The sequence below is a fragment of the Engystomops pustulosus genome, chromosome 10 (genome assembly GCF_040894005.1).
Source record: "Engystomops pustulosus chromosome 10, aEngPut4.maternal, whole genome shotgun sequence".
NCBI classification, from domain to species: domain Eukaryota; kingdom Metazoa; phylum Chordata; class Amphibia; order Anura; family Leptodactylidae; genus Engystomops; species Engystomops pustulosus.
In genome coordinates, this window is record NC_092420.1 from 27,661,260 (window position 1) to 27,686,179 (window position 24,920).

Sequence of the window (24,920 nt, forward strand, 5' to 3'; positions counted from 1 at the left end):
ATTTATAGATGCAGAAATATAAAGTAGATTATATAAAGATAGCTACCGTAGATACATGATAGTTGATAGATCGATAGATGTCTCATCTATAGATGTCAAAGGCTACACTCGCCTTTGCTGGAGAGCATGTTTTGAGGACACTTGAGAAGTGAACCCCAGTTCATTTTAATGATGAAACCAATATATTTGGGTCTGATGGAAAACATTATGTTTATCGACAAACTGGGGAAAGACTGAATCCAAAATGTGTAAGTCAGTGAAAGGTGGTGGAGGAAGTGCCATGGTTTGGGGATTGTTTTTTCTAGCAGGGGTGGGACTACTCATACAGCTACTACTGAGTGAATATAAATTTGCATCAGAACCTTCTTCAACAACGTGTGGTTCCTTCTTTTCCATAATAATAATAATAACCAGCAATTTTCATGCAGGACAATTCACCCTGTCAGTAAAATGGGTAAAGCAGTTCCTCGAAACGGAAACAAATGAAACAATGAACTGTCCAGAGTCCTGATCTAAACCCAATAGAAAATCCTTGTTGACAAAGTTATGGCCAAGAAACTCTCAACAGTCACAGAACTGTAGAAGAGACTGGTAGAATAGTGGAGCAAAATCCCAGCAGATCCATGTGAGAGACTAGTGATGTCCCTTGGCTGCAGATGTGCTGGTGACTGGTGGAACCTTCAGAAAATGTCATTCTAATCTTTCTCTGTGCTGTTCTCTAATTATAATAATCATGTTTTTTGCTCAATACATGTTTTATGTTAATATACTTTTGTCATTTTATAAAACACTTTCCCAAGATGTACCCAGTACAAACAATCCTTAGAGATTAGATTATTTCTGAAAAGTCATCATACAATGTTCTCTTATATACACTCACCGGCCACTTTATTAGGTACACCTGTCCAACTGCTCGTTAACACTTAATTTCTAATCAGCCAATCACATGGCGACAAGAAGCATAGACCCTGTAACAGAGCAGCAGCACCTATAGAGTACCCATATAGAAGCATGGACCCTGGAGCACAGCTGCAGCACCTATACAGTACCCATATAGAAGCATAGTCCCCCTACCACAGCAGCAGAACCTATAGAGTATCCATATAGAAGCATAGACCCCCTACCACAGCAGCAGCACCTATAGAGTATCCATATAGAAGCATAGACCCCCCTACCACAGCAGCAGCACCTATAGAGTATCCACATAGAAGCATAGACCCCCTACAACAGCAGCACCACCTATAGAGTACCCATATAGACGCATAGATCCCCTACCACAGCAGCACCTATAGAGTATCCATATAGAAGCATAGACCCTGTAACTCCGTAGCAGCACCTATAGAGTATCCATATAGAAGCATAGACCCCCTACCTCAGCAGCAGCAGCAACTATAGAGTACCAATATAGACGCATAGATCCCCTACCACAGCAGCACCTATAGAGTATCCATATAGAAGCATAGACCCTGTAACACAGCAGCAGCACCTATAGAGTATCCATATAGAAGCATAGACCCCCTACCACAGCAGCATCTATAGAGTACCAATATAGATGCATAGATCCCCTATCAAAGCAGCAGCACCTATAGAGTACCTATATAGATGCAGAGGTCCCCTACCACAGCAGCACCTATAGAGTACCCGTATAGATGTATAGATCCCCTACCACAGCAGCAGCACCTATAGAGCACTACATATAGACACCTCACTGATTTCCATGAATGATAGGGAGCAGCTCCATCCTCCTCCTGCTGCATCCATCAGCGCACACCCATCCTCCCTCCTCCCACCCAGGCTTCCCTCCTCTGCACACCGCACAGCCGGGCACCGTGCACACCCTGCGGCTCCTCCTCCCCGCCTCTGACAGCCCTCAGCCCCGGAGAAGCGGCAGTCAGTGCCGGGCTCATCTCTCCCTGGTCCCTGCCTTCGGCTCCGCCATGAACTTCCTCCGCCGCCGCTTGTCGGACAGCAGCTTCATCGCCAACCTCCCCAATGGCTACATGACCGACCTGCAGCGCCCCGAGCCCCCGCAGCCCCCTCCACCCAGCGCCCCGGACCGGAGCCGCCAGAGCGGGGCACAGGTGGCCGGGGGCTTCTTCTCCTCCATCACCAACGTGGTCAAGCAGACGGCGGCCTCTGCGGGGCTCGGGGAGCAGAGTGCGGGGGGCCCCGGGAGAAGGTCCCGCATCCTCCTGGTCATAGACGACCCCCACACCGACTGGTGAGTCCCGGGGTACACATCACACATCGTATAGTGTATGGGCTGGGGGCCGGTGCTTCATGTATATACACCACTGCCAAATATATGCACATGTATAATGTATCATATATACTGGATCTGCCCAAACCAGTGTATACTGTGTCATATATACTGGATCTGCCCAAACCAGTGTATACTGTGTCATATATACTGGATCTGCCCAAACCAGTGTATACTGTGTCATATATACTGGATCTGCCCAAACCAGTGTATACTGTGTCATATATACTGGATCTGCCCAAACCAGTGTATACTGTGTCATATGTACTGGATCTACCCGAACCAATGTATACTGTATCATATATACGGGATCTGCCCAAACCAATGTATACTGTATCATATATACTGGATCTGCCTGAACCAATGTATACTGTACAATATGTACTGGATCTGCCCAAACCAATGTATACTGTATCATATATACTGGATCTGCCTGAACCAATGTATACTGTACAATATGTACTGGATCTGCCCAAACCAATGTGAAAGGTGTGACCTGCAATATATTCTCTATAATGTAAACCCCAATATTATATATGCAGAACATATCAAAGGGTCCCCAATGCTACTCCTATATATATATGGACTGGGAGACTCCATAATGATTGGAGGATTCCCATATAATGAAAGCTGGTGCATAATGTGTCCCTGTAATATCCCTGGTCATTGCTGTGTATGTGGTGGGAGATATGACCCTCGTCGGTATATATCTGTGTGTACAGTACATATATGACCCTCGTCGGTATATATCTGTGTGTACAGTACATATATGACCCTCGTCTGTATATACCTGTGTGTACAGTACATATATGACCCCTGTCTGTATATACCTGTGTGTACAGTACATATATGACACCCATCTCTATATACCTGTGTGTACAGTACATATATGACCCTCGTCTGTATATACCTGTGTGTACAGTACATATATGACCCTCGTCTGTATATATCTGTGTGTACAGTACATATATGACCCTCATCTGTATATACCTGTGTGTACAGTACATATATGACCCTCGTCTGTATATACCTGTGTGTACAGTACATATATGACACCCATCTCTATATACCTGTGTGTACAGTACATATATGACCCCTGTCTGTATATACCTGTGTGTACAGTACATATATGACCCCTGTCTGTATATACCTGTGTGTACAGTACATATATGACACCCATCTCTATATACCTGTGTGTACAGTACATATATGACCCTCGTCTGTATATACCTGTGTGTACAGTACATATATGACCCCTGTCTGTATATACCTGTGTGTACAGTACATATATGACCCCCGTCTGTATATACCTGTGTGTACAGTACATATATGACCCCGTCTGTACATACCTGTGTGTACAGTACATATATGACCCCCGTCTGTATATACCTGTGTGTACAGTACATATATGACCCCCGTCTGTATATACCTGTGTGTACAGTACATATATGACCCCCGTCTGTATATACCTGTGTGTACAGTACATATATGACCCTCGTCTGTATATACCTGTGTGTACAGTACATATATGACACCCATCTCTATATACCTGTGTGTACAGTACATATATGACCCCTGTCTGTATATACCTGTGTGTACAGTACATATATGACCCCTGTCTGTATATACCTGTGTGTACAGTACATATATGACACCCATCTCTATATACCTGTGTGTACAGTACATATATGACCCTCGTCTGTATATACCTGTGTGTACAGTACATATATGACCCCTGTCTGTATATACCTGTGTGTACAGTACATATATGACCCCCGTCTGTATATACCTGTGTGTACAGTACATATATGACCCCGTCTGTACATACCTGTGTGTACAGTACATATATGACCCCCGTCTGTATATACCTGTGTGTACAGTACATATATGACCCTCGTCTGTATATACCTGTGTGTACAGTACATATATGACCCTCGTCTGTATATACCTGTGTGTACAGTACATATATGACCCCTGTCTGTATATACCTGTGTGTACAGTACATATATGACCCCCGTCTGTATATACCTGTGTGTACAGTACATATATGACACCCATCTCTATATACCTGTGTGTACAGTACATATATGACACCCATCTCTATATACCTGTGTGTACAGTACATATATGACCCTCGTCTGTATATACCTGTGTGTACAGTACATATATGACCCCTGTCTGTATATACCTGTGTGTAGAGTACATATATGACCCCCGTCTGTATATACCTGTGTGTACAGTACATATATGACCCCGTCTGTACATACCTGTGTGTACAGTACATATATGACCCCCGTCTGTATATACCTGTGTGTACAGTACATATATGACCCTCGTCTGTATATACCTGAGTGTACAGTACATATATGACCCCCGTCTGTATATACCTGTGTGTACAGTACATATATGACCCCTGTCTGTATATACCTGTGTGTACAGTACATATATGACCCCCGTCTGTATATACCTGTGTGTACAGTACATATATGACCCCCGTCTGTATATACCTGTGTGTACAGTACATATATGACCCTCGTCTGTATATACCTGTGTGTACAGTACATATATGACACCCATCTCTATATACCTGTGTGTACAGTACATATATGACCCCTGTCTGTATATACCTGTGTGTACAGTACATATATGACCCCTGTCTGTATATACCTGTGTGTACAGTACATATATGACACCCATCTCTATATACCTGTGTGTACAGTACATATATGACCCTCGTCTGTATATACCTGTGTGTACAGTACATATATGACCCCTGTCTGTATATACCTGTGTGTACAGTACATATATGACCCCCGTCTGTATATACCTGTGTGTACAGTACATATATGACCCCGTCTGTACATACCTGTGTGTACAGTACATATATGACCCCCGTCTGTATATACCTGTGTGTACAGTACATATATGACCCTCGTCTGTATATACCTGAGTGTACAGTACATATATGACCCCCGTCTGTATATACCTGTGTGTACAGTACATATATGACCCCTGTCTGTATATACCTGTGTGTACAGTACATATATGACCCCCGTCTGTATATACCTGTGTGTACAGTACATATATGACCCCTGTCTGTACATATCTATCTATCCATCCATCCATCCATCCATCTCAACCAGATTCATGGATGGCCATTTGTTGGGAATTCGTGGATGACCGTTCCTCCATTGTATTATTTGCCTTGGCCATTGCTTTTTTATGTAACATTGCTTTTTTGTGGCCGCTTATTGACAAAATAGAACCATATTTCCCCCACACTGGATCACATGACATAAATAGCCTATACTTTGCACATTGCCCTTTGCTTTACTAAGTAAAGGGTCTCATGAAGTGTGGGGTATGTGGTAATCATGGAAGCGTTGCCATCTTTAGTTCTAGTTTTTTTTTTTTTACATTTAAGCAACTGGGTGGTCACATGATGTATGGGGGGCATTATGTGAATGGCGCCATGTTTAGCTTTCCTCAGTTAAATTACACAGGATTCATCCATGTACTGCGCTCTTCAAGGAGCAGAAGTGTTTTTTTAAAAATAAGAAATCTGTATATAAAACAATATATATATCTATATATTGTTACATTAATTATCAACTTTCCCAATACTCAAGATCTTATTGCTGTTGTTGATTGGTACTGGAAAGTGCCGGTATGACGATGAGTTACTGTGGATTTCTGTGAATTTATGATTTGCACGTGTGACTTTAGATTACAGAATTTATGTGAATCCAAAATTTTCCAAGATGATTTTTGATATTCTGGGGTGGGAGGGGGAATCCACTGTGGTATCAGCCCAGTGATACCACAGTACTACCTTATTTTCCTTAGGGGGTTTTCCATCTTGATGATTGATTCAAGGGATAGGTCACGTATAACATATTGGTAGTGAGCTGACATTTGGGATCCCCACCCATCAGATTATTGTAACACAATAATAACAGAGAATGGAACCGGAAGTCCAGCTCCAAACCATGTGTAGTGGTCGGCCTTGGGAACTACAGCTCAGCTCTTTTTTCATACTGTGCCAGATAACCATATCATACCATGCCCCCACAATCCAGCCATGCAGTATTATAAGTGTTATAATCCTGCTATACAGGAACAGGTGGTGCCATGACTTAAAGGAAACCTACCATGAGGAATCTTCTATCAGAAGTAGATGTGATTGTAGATTCCTCCTGTCTGCCTCTGCCCTAATCTGTAATTCAATAATCCTGGAACCTAACCTAAAAAACTTTATTTTAGTAATATGTAAATTAACTGCAGTTAATTTACATATTACTAAAGTAAAGTTTTTTAACATGGTAGGTTAGCTTCCAGGATTATTAAATTACAGATTAGGCCAGAGGCAGGAAGAATCTACTATCAGATCTACTCCTGATGGTAGATTCCTCATGGGAGGACCCCTCCTTTAAAGGGGTCATCCAGGTTCATAATTTTTTTACTATTGGCCCCAGGTGGAGTAAAAATAGTAAAGAACTTATCCTCCTCGCTTTACTGTATCACACGAGGTTGCGCTCCTCCGTCTTTCTTCCTTCACTCTCTCCCAACGGGGCCACCCGGAGTTCCTCTGAGTTCCCCTCTCCAGGTAACTTGATATGGTATAACTGAGCCATCAATGTGCGGTCATATAGCAGTACTAGGGGAGGCCTGCAGCCCCCAGGATTGTTACTTATACAAAGTGTAGCTACGTGATAGGAGTATCTCAGATAGTAAAAATATGAATAATTGGTAAAAAGAATGAGCAAAAATGCATTTGTGTGAGAAAAACATATTGGATGTTTACAAGGGTTTTTAGGCTGGGGTCACTTTTGCCACTTGATCTATATTTGCCACTTGATCTATATTTGCCACTTGATCTATATTTGGTTAGCAGCTTATGTTTGGTTGCAGCAGGCGTCTTGTTCCTCACATATGTGTATTATGCTTCGTCGTACTGTATATAATGGGCGTCATGGCCGAGTCTACGCTGTACGTATTTGTGACCTTCTGACTAGGGATATGATTATTGTGAATGTTAGTACAGAATAGACCGGCTTTTCTATGGCATTGATCACAAACGAAATGACTGAATGATCACTTAGGGTCATTGCTACACAGTGACGCAGCCAGAATGAATCAGATCAGAAACAACCGGTATCACCCCTCCCATATTGTGTTGTTAATTTGCACTCAACATTTTCTATTTTCTGAATTCTGTAAAGAAGCCATCCATTCTTGTTTGTCTTGACAATCCCCATTGTTCCTCCTGACAAGGTATGGTGCACCCAAATGCCTTATATCGCTCTTGTCTGCGTCATAAATTCAATTTCCAAGCCAAGTTATTCTCAATTGATTTTCTGCCCAAGTGATGTTGAGTGCAGGCACATTGGAGCGGCAGAGTGCAGGTAACCATCAAGATTATCATCACTGACAAGACAGAATTTGCTTCGCTCAACATTTCATTGCATGAAATGAGAAATTTCCTAGTCTTAACCATTGTTGTGGTGTGGATTTAGATGCAAATGTACTTGTTAGATGGAGAAGAGTTTGTCATTTGAGTGGGTGGCCTGCCCAACACTCCTGTCATGATGGCACGTTGAAGAAGGTCATGATCCTCTGCTGTTCCCCTTACAAAAATCTGATTAAAACATGACATAATGTTATGATGAAAGAAGCTCTATTCACCTTACCGAACCACCATCGTCTTGCACTTAAACAGAAACTTGACATGACAACAAGAAAGCATGATGATAGAAGCCACACACCACCTTACCAATCACTTACCCTTTCCAGTCCAACACTCCTGGTCATCCGCTCAGTATGAACCAATGCCACATTCACATTACTGAGCCTAAGCTACTACCATTCCAACTCTCCTGAGCATCCTCTCAAAATGAAACCTGGCATGATGACCATCCACTCAATATTAGACAGGACATAATGTCATGACGAAGAAGCAGTACTCGCCGATTTGTCACTGTTCCCATTCCAGCGCTGATTTTCACCCTGGTCCACGTAGAATGAAACATGAAAGAACGTCATGATGAAAGACATGACATCCCTTCCCAACTTTCCTGGTCATCCATTTAGAATGAAACATGCAATGAAACACGATAAAGAAGCCGCACTCACCTTAGCAATCTCTTGCCATTCCCATTCCGATACTCCTGATCATCCACTCAGAATGAAACATGACATGATGATAGAGGCCACATGCTCCCAACCCATCCCCTGGGGTTCCCATTCCAATACTCCTGATCATCCACTCAGAATGAAACAGGACGTGATGAAAGAAGCTGCACTCATCTCACAGAACCCCTGCTATTGCTACTCCACCACTCCCTGTCATTCACTTATGATGAATTCACGATGAAAACATGACGTGATGGCCATCCACTCAGAAGGAAACATGACGTGATGGCCATCCACTCAGAAGGAAACATGACGTGATGGCCATCCACTCAGAAGGAAACATGACGTGATGGCCATCCACTCAGAAGGAAACATGACGTGATGGCCATCCACTCAGAAGTAAACATGACGTGATGGCCATCCACTAAGAAGGAAACATGACGTGATGGCCATCCACTCAGAAGGAAACATGACGTGATGGCCATCCACTCAGAAGGAAACATGACGTGATGGCCATCCACTCAGAAGGAAACATGACGTGATGGCCATCCACTCAGAAGGAAACATGACGTGATGGCCATCCACTCAGAAGGAAACATGACGTGATGGGATAGGATTAAAGAAGCCGAACTCCCATTCCAACACTTCTGGTCATCCACTTAGAATAAAACATGACATGAATAAAACATGATATGATAGCATGATGAAAGAAGCCTCACTCACCTTAGTGATTCCCTGCTGGTCCTGTTCCAACACTCCTGGTCATCCACAGGGGTCACCTGCCCATGTTTGAATGTCATTGCTACCGCTAGCTGTACAGAAACTGTAAGGGGTCTGGGAGTGCTGGAACAGGATCTACAGGGGTCTTACTTTATTATTTTATCATATCTGTAAATCTTTGTTGGGGTCTTATTGCATTGACCCCCACCTGAATGCCTTTCTAGATTATACAGACAACATTACAAGGGGACCAAAGGGAGAGCTGCCAAAGAGAACCACAGATCATTTACACTTCGGAATCACTGTCAATGTGGTTGTGGTGGTGGTGAGGGGATAGGTTGCAGGAGAACGTGGGGTTAAAGGGTGTAAAATTATTTTCCAGAATATCCTGGACAAAGCAGTTATGTTGCTTTTTCTAATACAAACACTCATTTACTGAATGGCTCCATGATATTTTTGGCCTCAGCATCGCTCATCAGGCCACGGCTTATGTTACTGATGCAATTATGTGTTATTGTGTAGATATGAGCTCAACTCTAGAGCAGAAACATTTTCCTCTGCTCTCTGCAGACACTTGTGATTCAGAGTTATACGTTCTCACAATGTTGTAGGCAGTCAGAAGGTGGTAACGCCAGGTCATCTGTAAGGTACCTTAATAACACTTATAGGAGGGTGGCTGCCTCCACAAAGCTACCACATATGGCTGTAGAGGATAGTTTGACATATCTGGTGGACTTTTGGTTCTTCTCACTTGTGTTGCTTTTCTAAAACTATCCAAAAAGAGAGGAAATCCTCAATGGTGGACCAAAAGGAGGGAGAATAGGGGCACACATTCCTTTCAGAGAGGTGTCCTGCCATGCTAGGTTACAGTCTATTGAAGGATACAAAAATAGTACAGGACATCCAGTAAATTTGCAGTATAACCAATTGCATTTGGACCACCCATTTCAACAGTTTCTTTATCCTATATCACTAATCTAACAATCATAACCCAAAATACATAGAAAGGTTCGTAAATGTATGACTCTGAGTAGTCTGACTCTGGCCGCACCCACAACAAGAATGAGTGTTAGTATTTATGGAGTATTTATTCCGTGGGAAGTAGGTGAGTATTTTTCTAGTGGTAGTCATGCATTCATACTATAGTACATAATTCCTAAGGGTGGGAGTTCCAAAATCTGGATCCTCAAACAGCATAAAGATTATTTAGCAACCTAAGTTACTAAATGTAAAGGATACCCAGTGAGATAGAAGATGGTGGAAGTAGGCACCCAACTAGTCATTGGGGCTCATTTACTAAGGGTCCGATCGCCGCACTTTCGTTGGGTTTCCCGAATATTTCTGTTTTGCGCTGAATTGCCCTGGGAATTTGGCGCACGCGATCAGATTTTGGTGCATCGGCGCTGGCTTACCCCCCAATGGATTCGGACAAACCGCGGAATTTGAAAAAGGATTTGTGTCGAAAGATCAAGCACTTACATGCACCAGGAATAAGCAGGTGAACTCTGGTGGACCTCATGGGGACACATGCAGGAACTCGGACGCACGATGTTAGTGAATCGCGCCGGACCCCAATCCTTGTCAGACACCGCACCGCGGGATCGCGACGGGACTGGGGAAGTTAATCTGCCCCATTGTGTATGTAGTGCTTTATACACAATTGTCCCATACCATCCCTTTCCCTGAAACACCATCAATACCACCTTGTGAACAGCTCACATCTGTGTTGGCACTTTCTGTTACACTCTTCGTTTAAATTAAACCCGTCAGAACAATTTGGACTTGTGGTTTAAATTTGCAAATCGACTTGTATGGCAGCTGTCCTCAGGCTCAATATGAACAATTTATCTAAATGTGAGTCCAGTGAGGTTCATCGAAATTGCGTCTGAAGATCTTGGCGCCTCTCGCCTTGATTCATTGAACCAGGATTACACCCTGGTTTTGTTGAGTATGATCCTTGTATCAAGCGTGTATATTCGGCTTCACTTGCTGCATCTTGTGGTCTCTGAGATCTTTGGAATGAGGTAAGTATACATATTTACAGAGAGAAAACTCGTACAGGGTGATTTGGGACACTAAACCACCGGTCCTGTGTACAGTCTTTAAGTAGATTGTAATGGAAACTGAAAACAGGGTCTTCTGTTCCCCACAGACTTTTATGGACCATCTGTTATGCATCTGTTACTAAGGCTATATTCACATGGCTGTATAGGGGATGTATATACCTCCAACATGTCCTATCTTTCCCCGCAAATAGGGTGCTGTGTGCCATGTTTCTCTATGGAGAGGGGCAGGGGTGCAGCACTCACTCCCCTCCTTCTCTCCCCAGCGCCTACTTGTGCCCGCGTGCTACGGTACGGTGGGAACACATCATGTGAATGTAGCCTAATAGCGGAGAAAAAGACATGGGTTGCTGTGCTATTTTCTCCGCAATTAATAAAAGAACGTGTAACAGAACCTGCTGAACTTATCCTTAACCCCTCGTTTCATTTCCCTTACAATCTGCAGAGTGTGTTGCAAAGGTCAATACATCGCGTGAATGTTTCATTATAATGCTGGCATTTTGTACAGGAAACTGAGCAAATTTATCAATGTAATTACATTTGTTTTCCGACTTCAGTGCATTGAGGTAAAATGGCACTCCCCATGAACCCGAAATATATATATATATATATATCTGACTCCCCTGCATCTATTTATAACACCTATAACATTTTTAGACTGTTTGTGTTTTCCACTGACTCACAAGGAAGCCTGTGACAAATGTGATAAATATATAAATCCTTATAGTACCAGGGAAGGGGAGGCCGCGGCGGTGACTAGCTGGTGAATTCCAGTCACCTACTTTCTGCTGTTACCATGTCTGCATGTAATGATTTATAGACGTCTGCTGGATAATGCCTCTTACATCTTCTGCATTGCTGACAACTCATATATTGACCACTGAATGACAGATGAGCAGTCAGGTGACATACTGGATGAGAGGACGCTCACATCTGATTTATGACATATTGTATCCAGTTAATAACATAATTTACCCCAAAAAGAAAAGAAAACTAAAGTATATAAAAATCCACACAACATTATATCTCCTTTAAGATGTCAACTTTTCAATTTTCTGAGATTTATCAGACTCTTTATCTCCCTACACTGCAGAGAGTAGGAATACCACCATGTGTGAGTATAATTTTCTTATTTAGTAGATTTAGCTTCTGTTTTTTCTTTGTCTTCTGTATAGGTAGCATAGAGGTATAGAAGAATGAATCATTAAAGATTCGTTTTGTGGAATCTTCATTAAAAAATTTTCAGTCTAAACCGATGTATCTCCAATTGACCTGGACATTGGTATATTACCCCCTCTCCGCCAATTTTTCACTAAAAAGGATAGTAGTAATGGTACAAGCAGACGATAGTAAAAAGCACTATTAGTATTGAACTGAAGTCAATGGACATTTTATCAGATCTGTTAGACTTCTGTTATTGTCGTGCGAGATTCAATTTGATGTCAACAAACCAAAGAATCAGTAGTGAATTCAGTGTAGCTGATTGTTGCAGGATCAGTAGTGAATTCAGTGTAGCTGATTGTTGTAGGATCAGTAGTGAATTCAGTGTAGCTGATTGTTGTAGGATCAGTAGTGAATTCAGTGTAGCTGATTGTTGTGGGATCAGTAGTGAATTCAGTGTAGCTGATTGTTGTAGGATCAGTAGTGAATTCAGTGTAGCTGATTGTTGTAGGATCAGTAGTGAATTCAGTATAGCTGATTGTTGTGGGATCAGTAGTGAATTCAGTGTAGCTGATTGTTGTGGGATCAGTAGTGAATTCAGTGTAGCTGATTGTTGTAGGATCAGTAGTGAATTCAGTGTAGCTGATTGTTGCAGGATCAGTAGTGAATTCAGTGTAGCTGATTGTTGTAGGATCAGTAGTGAATTCAGTGTAGCTGATTGTTGTAGGATCAGTAGTGAATTCAGTGTAGCTGATTGTTGTGGGATCAGTAGTGAATTCAGTGTAGCTGATTGTTGTAGGATCAGTAGTGAATTCAGTGTAGCTGATTGTTGTAGGATCAGTAGTGAATTCAGTATAGCTGATTGTTGTGGGATCAGTAGTGAATTCAGTGTAGCTGATTGTTGTGGGATCAGTAGTGAATTCAGTGTAGCTGATTGTTGTAGGATCAGTAGTGAATTCAGTGTAGCTGATTGTTGTGGGATCAGTAGTGAATTCAGTATAGCTGATTGTTGTAGGATCAGTAGTGAATTCAGTGTAGCTGATTGTTGTGGGATCAGTAGTGAATTCAGTGTAGCTGATTGTTGTGGGATACAGGGTTCAGATCTCCAGAGATAACAAATCCTGTACCTATATTTTCTAGTAATAGACGTTAATCGGCACAGAATTTTCAATATATTTAGGTTAACAGGAATGGTGTTCATGAAGGCACTATTACCTAAAAGTATCACTCCAGCTTTATTTTCTTATCCCTTCACACTTTACCTGACACCTTGTGCCAAAACATAATGGGGAACATTTACTAAGAACAGTGCAGTGTGTTCTATGTGCAGTTTGCCTGTGTATAGTGCAGAGGGCGCCAGATTCAGGATTTCTGGTGCATATTCTTCATGAATCTGGCTCCCTCTTCACTTTATTTTTGGCGCACCTTTAACATGGGGCGTGTGACACAATTCTGTTGGACTTTGTATGATAAAAATGGTGCATGGTCTGACTGAGCACCGGAACGCCCCCTTCATTGCAGAAATTTGTGTTGCGTGAAGAATAATGCAGCCGTGACACAAAACGGTAACGCACGACACAAATGTGGCGCAGACACTTCTTAAATACACGTACAAGCAGTTTGCTCCTAAAAGAATGTACAAAGTCTAACAGAAAACTGGTGCAAGCGCCTTAGTGAATGTGCCCCAAATTGTTTTGGAATAGTTGTGGTGGTTTATGGGTTGGTCTAACCGGCAACTCCTTTTTGGGATGTACATGGTAGAAATGTTGAGAGAAGTGTTATGAGTGACACTCACTATTCCAGTAGAGATGCATTCCGTCTGCTCTTATCAGACGCCATCTTGATTGTAAGATTTAACTATCCCATGATTCCTCAGCACAGCATCATTCGGAGGCCAGTACTGTTTCCAACTGGTGGGGGTTAGTGTAATTACCCATCTCTCTATATCCTCCTAAAAAGTATACAGTCAGGAAGGCTTCCCTGTCATATTTCACTTTGTAACTGTGTGAGAAGAACCTAATCATCTCCTCGTTGCAGAGCCCCTGTGATACTGTCCAGGCAGTAATATCCTATGAGGACGTTGGTGTCGGAGATTTTTATCCTCACAAGAAACCAAAAAGCAGGTCATTTTCAGGGTTTGCTGTGAGATCACATGACCTAAATAAAGAGGAAAAATCCAAGGAATTTTCAGATGGAAAGAAACAACTAAACACAGTACAGTGTGTATGAAAGCCCTGGGATTACAGTACAAGGCTGAAGATGTCACATTGGGGAATTTTCATGGTATGTGAACACGTCTAAAGTGAGTCTTCAGCTTGGGGGATCTTTATCTACAATGTTAGGGAATAAATGGTTATTCATTCTTGGATTCTCTTCTAAGAGTAATGTGCTCTACAAACACCGAGCCGCGTAAGAAGTGCATCCATAATACATGAACCGCTTCATTGTGTATGCATTATCTTAATCCATTTATTATTACATTATTTTTAGAAATTCATATTTAAGGGGCAGTTCCTTGTCCAACACACAATATTAATATGTGAAAATTACTGGGGAGATTTCCACATCCAGGGATACCTAAAAGCTGTGTAGCAGGTAGGTAATCTCTGGGATTAGATTAAATGATCTACAGGAAAATGAGATTATGAGATGGAACCACTCGGCCATAATCCAGTTGTTGTAGTTTCATTAGTGCCGGAAAAGTGTCTGTACACCACATTTTATATAACTGCTGGCTGCCATTAGTTTTTAAGAGGAATTTGTGTAAATTAGAATTTTTATTACAAAATTTTCCTCATTGGCGAACATATCACTTATTGGGTGATGAATATGGCACTTATTCCGGTTCATAGATTGACTCGGCAAAATGTACACTGATGTCACTAGATATTCTGGCTGCAACAGAGGAATTTGGACAGTTTGGGTTACAGGTAGTTAAGGACTTTAAAAATGTGGGTGTATGCGTATCCCAATGGATCGTAACCTTTGAGGCTCTGAACCTGAGATTTTAGAGAAGATGGTTAAGTAGGTGGAAGACCAAATAGTATAAAGTTATAGTAATCGAGAAAAGATTGAGTCAGAGCAACATTAAGGGTTCTAGATATTTCCATGGTTAGAAAATGGATGATTCAGGACATTTTTTTGAGGCAAGTAAGTTGTAAATGAGGTTGGATTCAAACACAGCCCTAAGACAATGGCCTTTTGCCTTGGAGTTATGGTTGGATCACAGATGGAAATGGAGATGTCAGGGTTAGGTCAGTGAGTAAATGGCAAAAAACTCAAGATTTTCAGTTTTAGAAAGATTATTTTCCAGGAATTGAGAAGAGATGATGGCAGATAATTACTACCATAGTGTAGTGCAGTAGTCCAGATACAACAAATAGGCAGTGTCCAAGGCCAATACGATGGATCGTCGTGAGAAGCTGGAGGTCAGCAGTGTAGAAGGATCCAGAAGAATGAGTAGAGATCAGTCATCTTAAAGGGCTATTCCCACCAGGACAAGTTTCTTATATGTACTCAGGATATAACAAAATAACACATCATCTAATTAAAAAAACAACAACACATTCTCTAATTTGCAGCATTTCACAGATTTAAGTCCAACCTGTCTCTATCAGTCCTGGTGTACACAATTTCAGTTGCCTCTAGACACAACCCAGTAACGTCTGATTTGGGTTGGGCTGCCATCTTGGATTTCTGTGTGAGATCATGCTGCTGAGTTTCTGTCTGTCACTGCTGTGTGCCTGTAGCCCCACCCCCAGCATGAAGCTCAGAGACACTCACATCCTGCCAGGACATCGTGAGCTGAGAGAGAGAGGCTGCAAACTACAAGCTACAAGGAGATAAGTGATCCGGGGGAAGGGGGAGGCAGGCAGATATCTGTGAGATGTGGCAGAGCTCACAGTGTAACAGTGTAAAAGTCTTTGAGCCTCTGTTAAATCTCATGTATCTCTGATCTGTCTCATCTCTCTATGTGTCAGTGTGTTAGTACAATGTCAGAAGCCAGATGAAGGTGTATATACGTAACCACATTGTCACCCCACAGAACTAGATGGATAATAATGTGTCTGCTTAGAGAGGCCCCACCCACAGCCTGGGATTTTTCACTGAGCAGCCTAGGGAGTGGTGGGAGCTAAAACCGCAATAAAACTAAGTAAAATTTCTTTTGCGCCCTCAAATCAACTCAAAACTGAAACCGGGACATAAGCTCTTTACAATTTCATTGTACAATTACTCGTTGTGTGCATTGATTTATGCAGCTCACTTACGGGACTTCCCAACTGGACTTTCCCGCATATTACATTTTGGTCACATGGACATGTATCTATAATGGATACTTTGCACCTCCGAATAATTGGCAGCATCTCGGTTGATGGGCATTGTATTATGGATTTTATGTCACTTTTACTTGTTTAGGTAAGTAATGTATTTGACTCTCGGGATAGAATTAGAAGTATTGTGTACTGAACATGTAACACAGTTTTCTATCTATCCTCAGCTTTGTTCATCAGAAATATCACCTCTGCTAGTTCAATGGCAGAGACCACTTACAAATATCCACGATACAAATATAGCAACTTGGACTATACACATTACATACATTTTTATGAATAGTATGTAATATTTGCAATTTCAATTGCAACTGATACCATAGGTGAGTTGTAGTACACAATTTGGCAACCTGTGTCCAAACGTCCTGTTGTGGCATACAGACATTGGCTCATCACTGGAGTATTCGGATCAGATTTGACTGGTATCATCTATATGAACTTCACAGGTTTTTTCCTCATGCTTTCCCAATTTAGATTACAAGAGACCCCCTGGAGACTGTGAGTAATGAAAATATGTGTAAACTGCTGCAGAATATATTAGCGCTATATACACAAGGTTGATAAAGAGGTCAATATATAATACAACAATTTCCATTTAGCAGCTGCAAGGAAAAAAACACGTGCAGCCAATTTAAAGGAACACCAGGTTTTACCACATTTAACTACTTTCCCCCCTCAGGTAAGTTATGGTTTTTAAATTCCACGGTTTGTCCGAATCAGTCGGGTTGTCCAACGGCCACGCCACCAATTTGTGTCGCATGAATCTGGTGTCCACAATCCGATCGCGTGCGCCATAAACCCCTGTGCAATTCAGAGCGGAAATATTCGGGAAACCCGACAGACATACGTCCGACAGATAAAACAGGAAATGAATCCAGCGCTTGACCCAGGTAAGTAGTAAAACTTCTTCTTTTATTTAAATAATGCTTGTGGTAATACAGCTTAAAATGCACAAACCGCCTGTATCTTGAGTCATCAGCGAGCTATGACAGATGGTGGTAACCTGGCTTCGCCTACGCGTTTCTAGTGTCCGCAGACACTCTTATTCATGGCTCCGACAGACCCTTAGTAAATGTGCCCCATTGTTGTTGGCGGTTTCTATGTCTTGGTGCACATTGGGGCACATTTACTAAGGGTCCGCAGCCGCAAATCCGTCAGGTTTTTCCCGAATATTTCCACTTTGCGCTGTATTTCACGGGATTGTGGCGCACGCGATCGATTTTTGGCGCAATCGCGCCGACTTTCGCGCGGCAGAAATGGGGGGCGTGGCCACCGGACAACCCGAAGGATTCGAAAAAACCGCAGAATTTAAAAAGCCATTTGTGTCGCAAGATCAAGCCCTCACATACACCAGAAAAAAGCAGGTGAACTTCGGCGGACCTCGGCGCAGCAGCGACACCTGGTGAATATCGGCGCACGAACCTTAGTGAATCCCAGCAGAACCCGAATCAGCGCCGGAGAACCCGCCGCTGGATCGCGACTGGACCGGGTAAGTAAATGTGCCCCATTGTGTTTTTCTATGTCTGGTTTTAAGCATTGGCCCATATAAGCCTTATCCAATGATATATATGGACATACATATTTAGTTAGTGCCATCTGTACTGTTGCTATTTCTAAGGTTCTTCTCTATAATAAAAGTATTACTTTGCATCACAAGTTTTGCCTGCTCATAGACAAGTATGGATGAGCCATATACAAAGCTCCAGCTCTTTCTGTAAATAATTTCTGGGATGTCATGGAATATGACAGCGGGATTATACAGTATGAGCTGCAGATAAGAGCAGGGAGGCCTCCTTGCACCGAGCAGCTGCAGACACAAGGAGATAATGTTATGTTGCTTCAGCATCTCCATCTGCAGCTTCGGCAGCCGTCATTACGTGACGCATCATTTAGAAAGAGGATAACTTTGTTAAATAAGCTGTAAAAGCCAATATCTTGTTCTGTCTTCTGTAGACTTCTCATTAGGTCATTACCGCCGGGCTGGAGCATAATGTAGACCTCATTTACTGGCTTAACTATTGTCTGATAAATTGCATATTAAAAACCCGAAAATTGGCAAATTGAGGAGAGACAATCTGACTCCTCGGTTGACACTTACAATGGTTCTTTTACTCTGACCTATACCCATCATTTGCTTCCTACTGGGGTATGTACTGTATACACTTGAGCATAAGCCAACCTGAATATAACCCAAGGTACCTAATTTTACAGCAAAAAAGCTGGGAAAACTTATTGACTGGAGAATGAGGGTGGGAAATGCAGCCACTACTGGTCAATTTCAAAAATAAAAATAGATACTAAGAAAATCTAGGACCTAGGATTACCCCTTAGAATAATACATTGCATTTAAACATTAGACCCCTTATAAAAAAAAACACTTTTCCCCTCCTCTACTTGTCTTCTGTGTGCAGCGGGCGGGAGTGAGGACTGATGGCAACAGCATGTGTGGCAGCTTGGGTCAGGGCACAACGTGCGCCAGGGAATCCTCCCGGACACGTCACACTTACATTGTCAATGGTATCTGCATTTTAAAGAAGCAGAAACCATTGACTCTCCTAACTGTAATAGTACTTGAGCAGCCAGTTCTGGACGCATCAAATTCTATTATAATCACAGGCAGGGCCCCTGCCCTTGTGTCCGAAGATGCCATCACTTGATTATAATACTTTTAGCATAAAAAAATGTGCATATATTTGGCTTATACTCTGTTATAAATGGTAAGTGGGTCTAAAATCTTATGCTCAAATGCACTGTTTTTCCTAAATAGTTTCTGTAAATCCATTAAAGACAGTGCCCTTTCCCTAAAATACACGAGCAGATTTTACAGTGTTTTTAGTTTCTACATTATAGTTAATGGACTGTGACCTAAAAAAAAAGAATTAAAAATCAAGCACAAAAAAAATTTAAAATGTTGCAATCCATCTTGGCTTCAGACTGAAAACAAGAAATGATATTAAAAAGGTAATGGAGTAGGTAAAAACTAATGGGAAATAAAAAAGGCACCTGGGTTGTGTTGTTTTCTGAGCAAGAAAGAGCAACATGGCGAATCACAAGGTCAGAAAATGAAATATATTACATGCATCTCCCTTACAGACTTGTACTTCAGGTTGCAACATATTTTGCTAATTGCAATGAGATGCATGCTGGGGAGATGATGATCTCTGCCCTTCAGGGTATCCTTCCTTATCCACTCTGCTCTCATCAGTCACCATCATGATTGTTAGATTCCTCTACCTCTGTGCTGTCTTCCAACTTACTAATGATGCACCAGGAGAGCATCACATGGGCAGCTAAAGACTGTTCCATCTCTGCCTGCTGGGAGGACGTTGTGTAATGCTTACCACTATATTCTCCTAGAAAACCTAAGAGTGCATATGTGTATGTTACCAGTGCTATAACGTGTGCCAGAGAATATTCCCCATTGTATGAATAAATGAGTCGGAGTCAAAAGGTCAAATGTTTTTAGTTTGGTCTAACTCTAGTAGCCTTGATTGTAGAGTTTGCACATGCACTTGTTTTAGACATACATTGCCAGAATGATACAATGCTGAACTCAAGGAAAAAAGAAATCCAGATATGTTCTTAGAAGAAAATCTATATTTCCTAAAAGAGACTTGTGCTTGTGGCCTTTGGTCACCAGGTTGTATGTGTATGAGATGAGTTCTTTCTTCCTACCAAACATGGTACAGAGGTTGGTGGCTGGCCTTGTGTCTGATATTGGGGCACATTTACTTACCCGTCCGGAGAAGTTCACAGAAAGTGCATTGTCCGATGATCATGCACCCTGCCGCGATTCACTAAGATCGTGCGCCCGATATCCTGCATGTGTCACTTCCTGCTCCGGTCCAACAGAGTTCACCTTCTTCTGCCTGGTGCATGTAAGGGCATTGTCTTGCGACACAATTTGAAAGTTAAATCCCACGCTCAGTCCGACGACCCGCCCCCACGATTTCTGTCACATGAAACAAAGCAACTGCACCGAAATCTAATCGCGTGTGACACAATCCCCTGTTAAAAACTGTCACAGCCGTGCAATTCCCGAAAACGTCAGAAAGTCCGACGAAAGTGCATCCACGGACCCGTAGTAAATAAGCCCCATTGTGTCTGGCCACCAATGTGATTATTTCCCCCCACCACTAAGGGAAGGTGAACATTTATTATGTTAGGAGGAGATGCAATATTAGTGGTAGGATTTCTTTTGGCTGCACATGTGGACTATAGAGTGATATTAGACCAATGGGGTAGTGAATGGCCCCAAACTAAACACTATGGGCCATATTTATTAAAGTGTTTGTACCAGTTTTCTGTCTGACTTTGCACTGAAAAGAACATGCAAACTGCTTGCACATGTATTTAGAAAGTGTTTGCGCGAGTATTGCGTCTGTACTGTGTCCGCTGTGGCACAAAATTCTGCACCTTAAGGGGCGCTTTGGTGCCCATTCGGACCATGCGCCACATTTATTACTACTACTCGACAGAATTGTGTAACACACTCTATGTTAAAGTTGCAACAAAAAATCCATGGGGCACACTTCACGAGCAGTGGAGGGGGCGCCAGATAATTGAACGCCGTATGCCAGTATTCAATAATCTCCCGCAACCTGCACATTAGTGAGGCAAACCGCACATAATACAGACTGCAGTACTTTTGATAAATCTGGGCCTGTAGTGTTCAATGCACTTCTTACTTTGTAGATGGGGGCGATTTATTAATCTGTCTACAACAGAATTCTGTCTTAATTTGCACTATAAAACTGTCTGCACCACATTTATAGAGTTTTGGATAGTTTACTGGCGCTCCGACGATTAGTTCGACAAAGAGTGTGGCCTATGAAAAGGGGGTGTGGCCTCTGTTATTCCCATACAACTGAATGGAGCGCATGTTTGTCCATATTCTGCACCATTAAATGAGAATTGGGCTCCCCTTTCCTGGAGAGCTTGGGGTCTGTTTTTGGCCATCAGTAAGGGTCCCAGCAGTTAGTCCCTCACTGTCCCCTAGTCATACTGCTGATATGACTATTAGGTGCCATAATAATAGCAGAGTTCACATTGTACATTTTCTATGACTGCAGGTCTTACTCTAGTTATTTAGAAATTCAATTAATTTCAGGTCACTGACAATAAATCATGACTCGTAGAGCATATATATATTTACACGCTGCACATTAAATATTACTACATAGTTAATGGGATGAATGGTTTGAGCGCCTCTCTTCATACTTGGGTTACAGTGTGTGTGTATATAGCTAATTATAATAATGTGGGGTACATTAGACAATCTATACTAGTTGACATCATGCAGTACTTAAACATAATGTTAACTGATGTATTAAAGGCGAATTCCAGTATATAGACATTTTTCCACTGTGGCTGTGTATTAGAGAAGTTATACTCATTACAAACCTGTCTCATGCTCATTAATGAATTTTTTTGGGGAAATGCAGTTCATGCCAGGCAGCACCGGGATAGCTTTGGGTGGCTGCCATGTAATTACCACTGGCAAAAGCAGGTGGAGCGCTACAGAACTACATGGTTCTTTAATCAGAGGACTTTATATTTAGGGCTTGTGTACAGGACAGTATTGGGCTAGATTCATACCTTGTTTTTAGCCCTACATTGTAAGGAGAAGTCGGGAGGATTCCTGATGTTTCCTCCTACAATGTATCCCACTATAGGCTCATACAGTAGGATACATTCTCCAGTTTGGCCCCATCCAGGAGTGAACATCGTCATCATCAGCAGCAGCTAGTGTTCGGTTTCTGCCAGGGTGCCTCCTACGTGATGTAACTGTCCTTATATAGACTGTGAGATCTCTGTGGGGAATGCCTAGAACATATGCTCAGCAGAGGCCAGGGAGGGATGCCATACAGTGGCGTCCATCTCCCATAGGCTAATATGGTGTCTTCTGAGTGTATACTGCTCAAAAAGCATAGAATAATGCCGCCTGCTGCATTTTTTCATCCAAAGTACAGGCAGTCCCCTACTTAAGAACACCTGACTTACATACGACCCCTAGTTACAAACGGACCTCTGGGTTTTGGTAATTTACTGCACTTTAGCCCTGGGCTACACTAAACAGCTATAACAGTTATCAATGGTGCCTGTCATTAAGATTTATTGTTTATCCTGGTTCTTATGACAACCCAACATTTTTAAAATCCAATTGTCACAGAGACCAAACAAATTCTGTCTGGGGTTACAATAATAAAGTATGTAACTCGGGGACTGCCTGTATCCTGATGGATGTAATGTATACTGAGCAGACGAAGAGAAAACATATACATCCATCTGCCAGTATATATCTATAGACACGACTAGCCTATAAATTGGGAGCTTTCTTGATGTACATGCTAAATGTATGGAAAAAACGAGATAAACCTAGATTTACATCTCATGCAATTTGGTACCTCTGCTGTACTGTATCATCATGTGCCCCTAATTTATATATAGAGGTTTATTTTTTTTTGTTCAATTTGCCTAAATCTGTCTATATCTACTCGCTTGCTTTGTGTCAAACACACAACAGTTTACAGAGTGGTTTGTGCTGATTTAAAGGGTTTGCCCATGAAGCTCACCACACAGGAAAACCCATGTAAAATATCACTGAGCACTACATGCTATAGTCCACCCAACCTCATTGAATCGTGTTTTTGTTGTGAAACTTGATCTGAACCTTCATACTATCAGCACTTTCCTCGTGGGGTTCACTTATCCCCAGCGCTAATAAGCTGTGGTCACCAGATGTGAACGCTGCTCAGATAAGTCTCACTATAGGGACTGAAAAAATCTTCTCATGTATACAGACCAATAATCATCGTATGACTAGCGTAGAATTTTATGGAATTTAGATAATGTGTAAGGATTGCCATATTCCCACAAATATGTGTCTGTACCTATATAGGATGTAGAAGAAACTGCATGGTAAATTGTGTACACGGAGAGATCTGCTTTACATAATTGATATTATAATGTCAACGCTTCATTCTTTATGGCTCATTCTTTAGCGTTATTTTATACTTCTGTACAATGTTTTGGGTTGTGAACCTTCACTATTACTCTCGTACACAAATATTTTACGCTTTTGTGTAGCACAGACACTTGATGCAACCCATAGGACAGACTTGAGCCCGAAGAAATTTCTGGAAAGATAACAAACAATAATTGTCTTATTGATTTAATAAGCCGCACTAAGAGCTCCGATTTCTGAGAAGTTGGAATATACAGATACGTGGACCATTTATCAAAGCAGTTGGCAGGAGCGAGACGACGTCAAATCCGCCCAGGCTCTGCTGTCTTGTAGGATTGTGTCTATATGTATTATATCTATGTCTCTTGTATGCTGTACATTGTGGCATCCACCAAACCCTTTATCTTCTCTTATTCTAAGCCATACTGATAGCATATTGCAATGTATTTATGTATTGCTGTGTTGTAGTTGCTTTTTTAATGCTAACTTTTAAGAAAGAATAGCCCAGGAATGGCACAATGTAGAGTTATAAGAAAAGATGCTCCACATTTGTTGTATATCTATATTATGTACCGTATATACTCGAGTATAAGCCGACCCGATTATAAGCCGAGGCCCCTAATTTTACCTCAAAATACTGGGAAAACCTATTGACTCGAGTATAAGCCGAGGGTGGGAAATGCATTGGTCACACTCTCCCCAGTATATAGCCAGCCAGGCTCTGCCCCAGTGTATATAGCCAGCCAGCCCCTGCCCCAGTGTATATAGCCTGCCAGACCCTGCCCCAGTGTATATAGCCTGCCAGACCCTGCCCCAGTGTATATAGCCTGCAGGACCCTGTCCCAGTGTATATAGCCTGCAGGACCCTGCCCCAGTGTATATAGCCTGCCAGACCCTGCCCCAGTGTATATAGCCTGCCGCCGCTGCCAGACAGATCGCACAGAAGATATACAGGGGTCACCGGAAAGGTGAGTTTAGATATATTTATTTTTTGACTCGAGTATAAGCCGAGTTTGAGGTTTTCAGCACATTTTTGTGCTGAAAAACTAGGCTTATACTCGAGTATATAAGGTATTATTTATTTTATGATATGATTCAGAGTATAATCTTTTTCTGTAGTTTTTGTAGCCCTTCCCAGAAAGTTTATTACAGTTCATAGAAAAACCATCTTGCTTAGGCCGTTCCTGACCCTACACAGTGCTGAGCAAATACTGCACAAAAGGAATAGATCCAATTATAAAAGGAATGAAATGTGTTCATCACACGGATAGCGAACACCATATACG

General features: G+C 42.0%; 1 protein-coding gene across 1 annotated transcript in view; it reads left to right on the top strand.

Moving 5' to 3' along the window:
* Positions 1-1,772: 1,772 nt before the first annotated feature.
* SYN2 (synapsin II) overlaps positions 1,773-24,920 on the top strand; it is a 186,703-nt gene continuing 163,555 nt past the window's right edge. Inside the window, exon 1 of the mRNA XM_072128106.1 lies at positions 1,773-2,221. Within this exon, the coding sequence (XP_071984207.1) occupies positions 1,938-2,221 (284 nt within the window). The 5' untranslated portion in view covers positions 1,773-1,937. The remainder of the gene's footprint in view (positions 2,222-24,920) is intronic.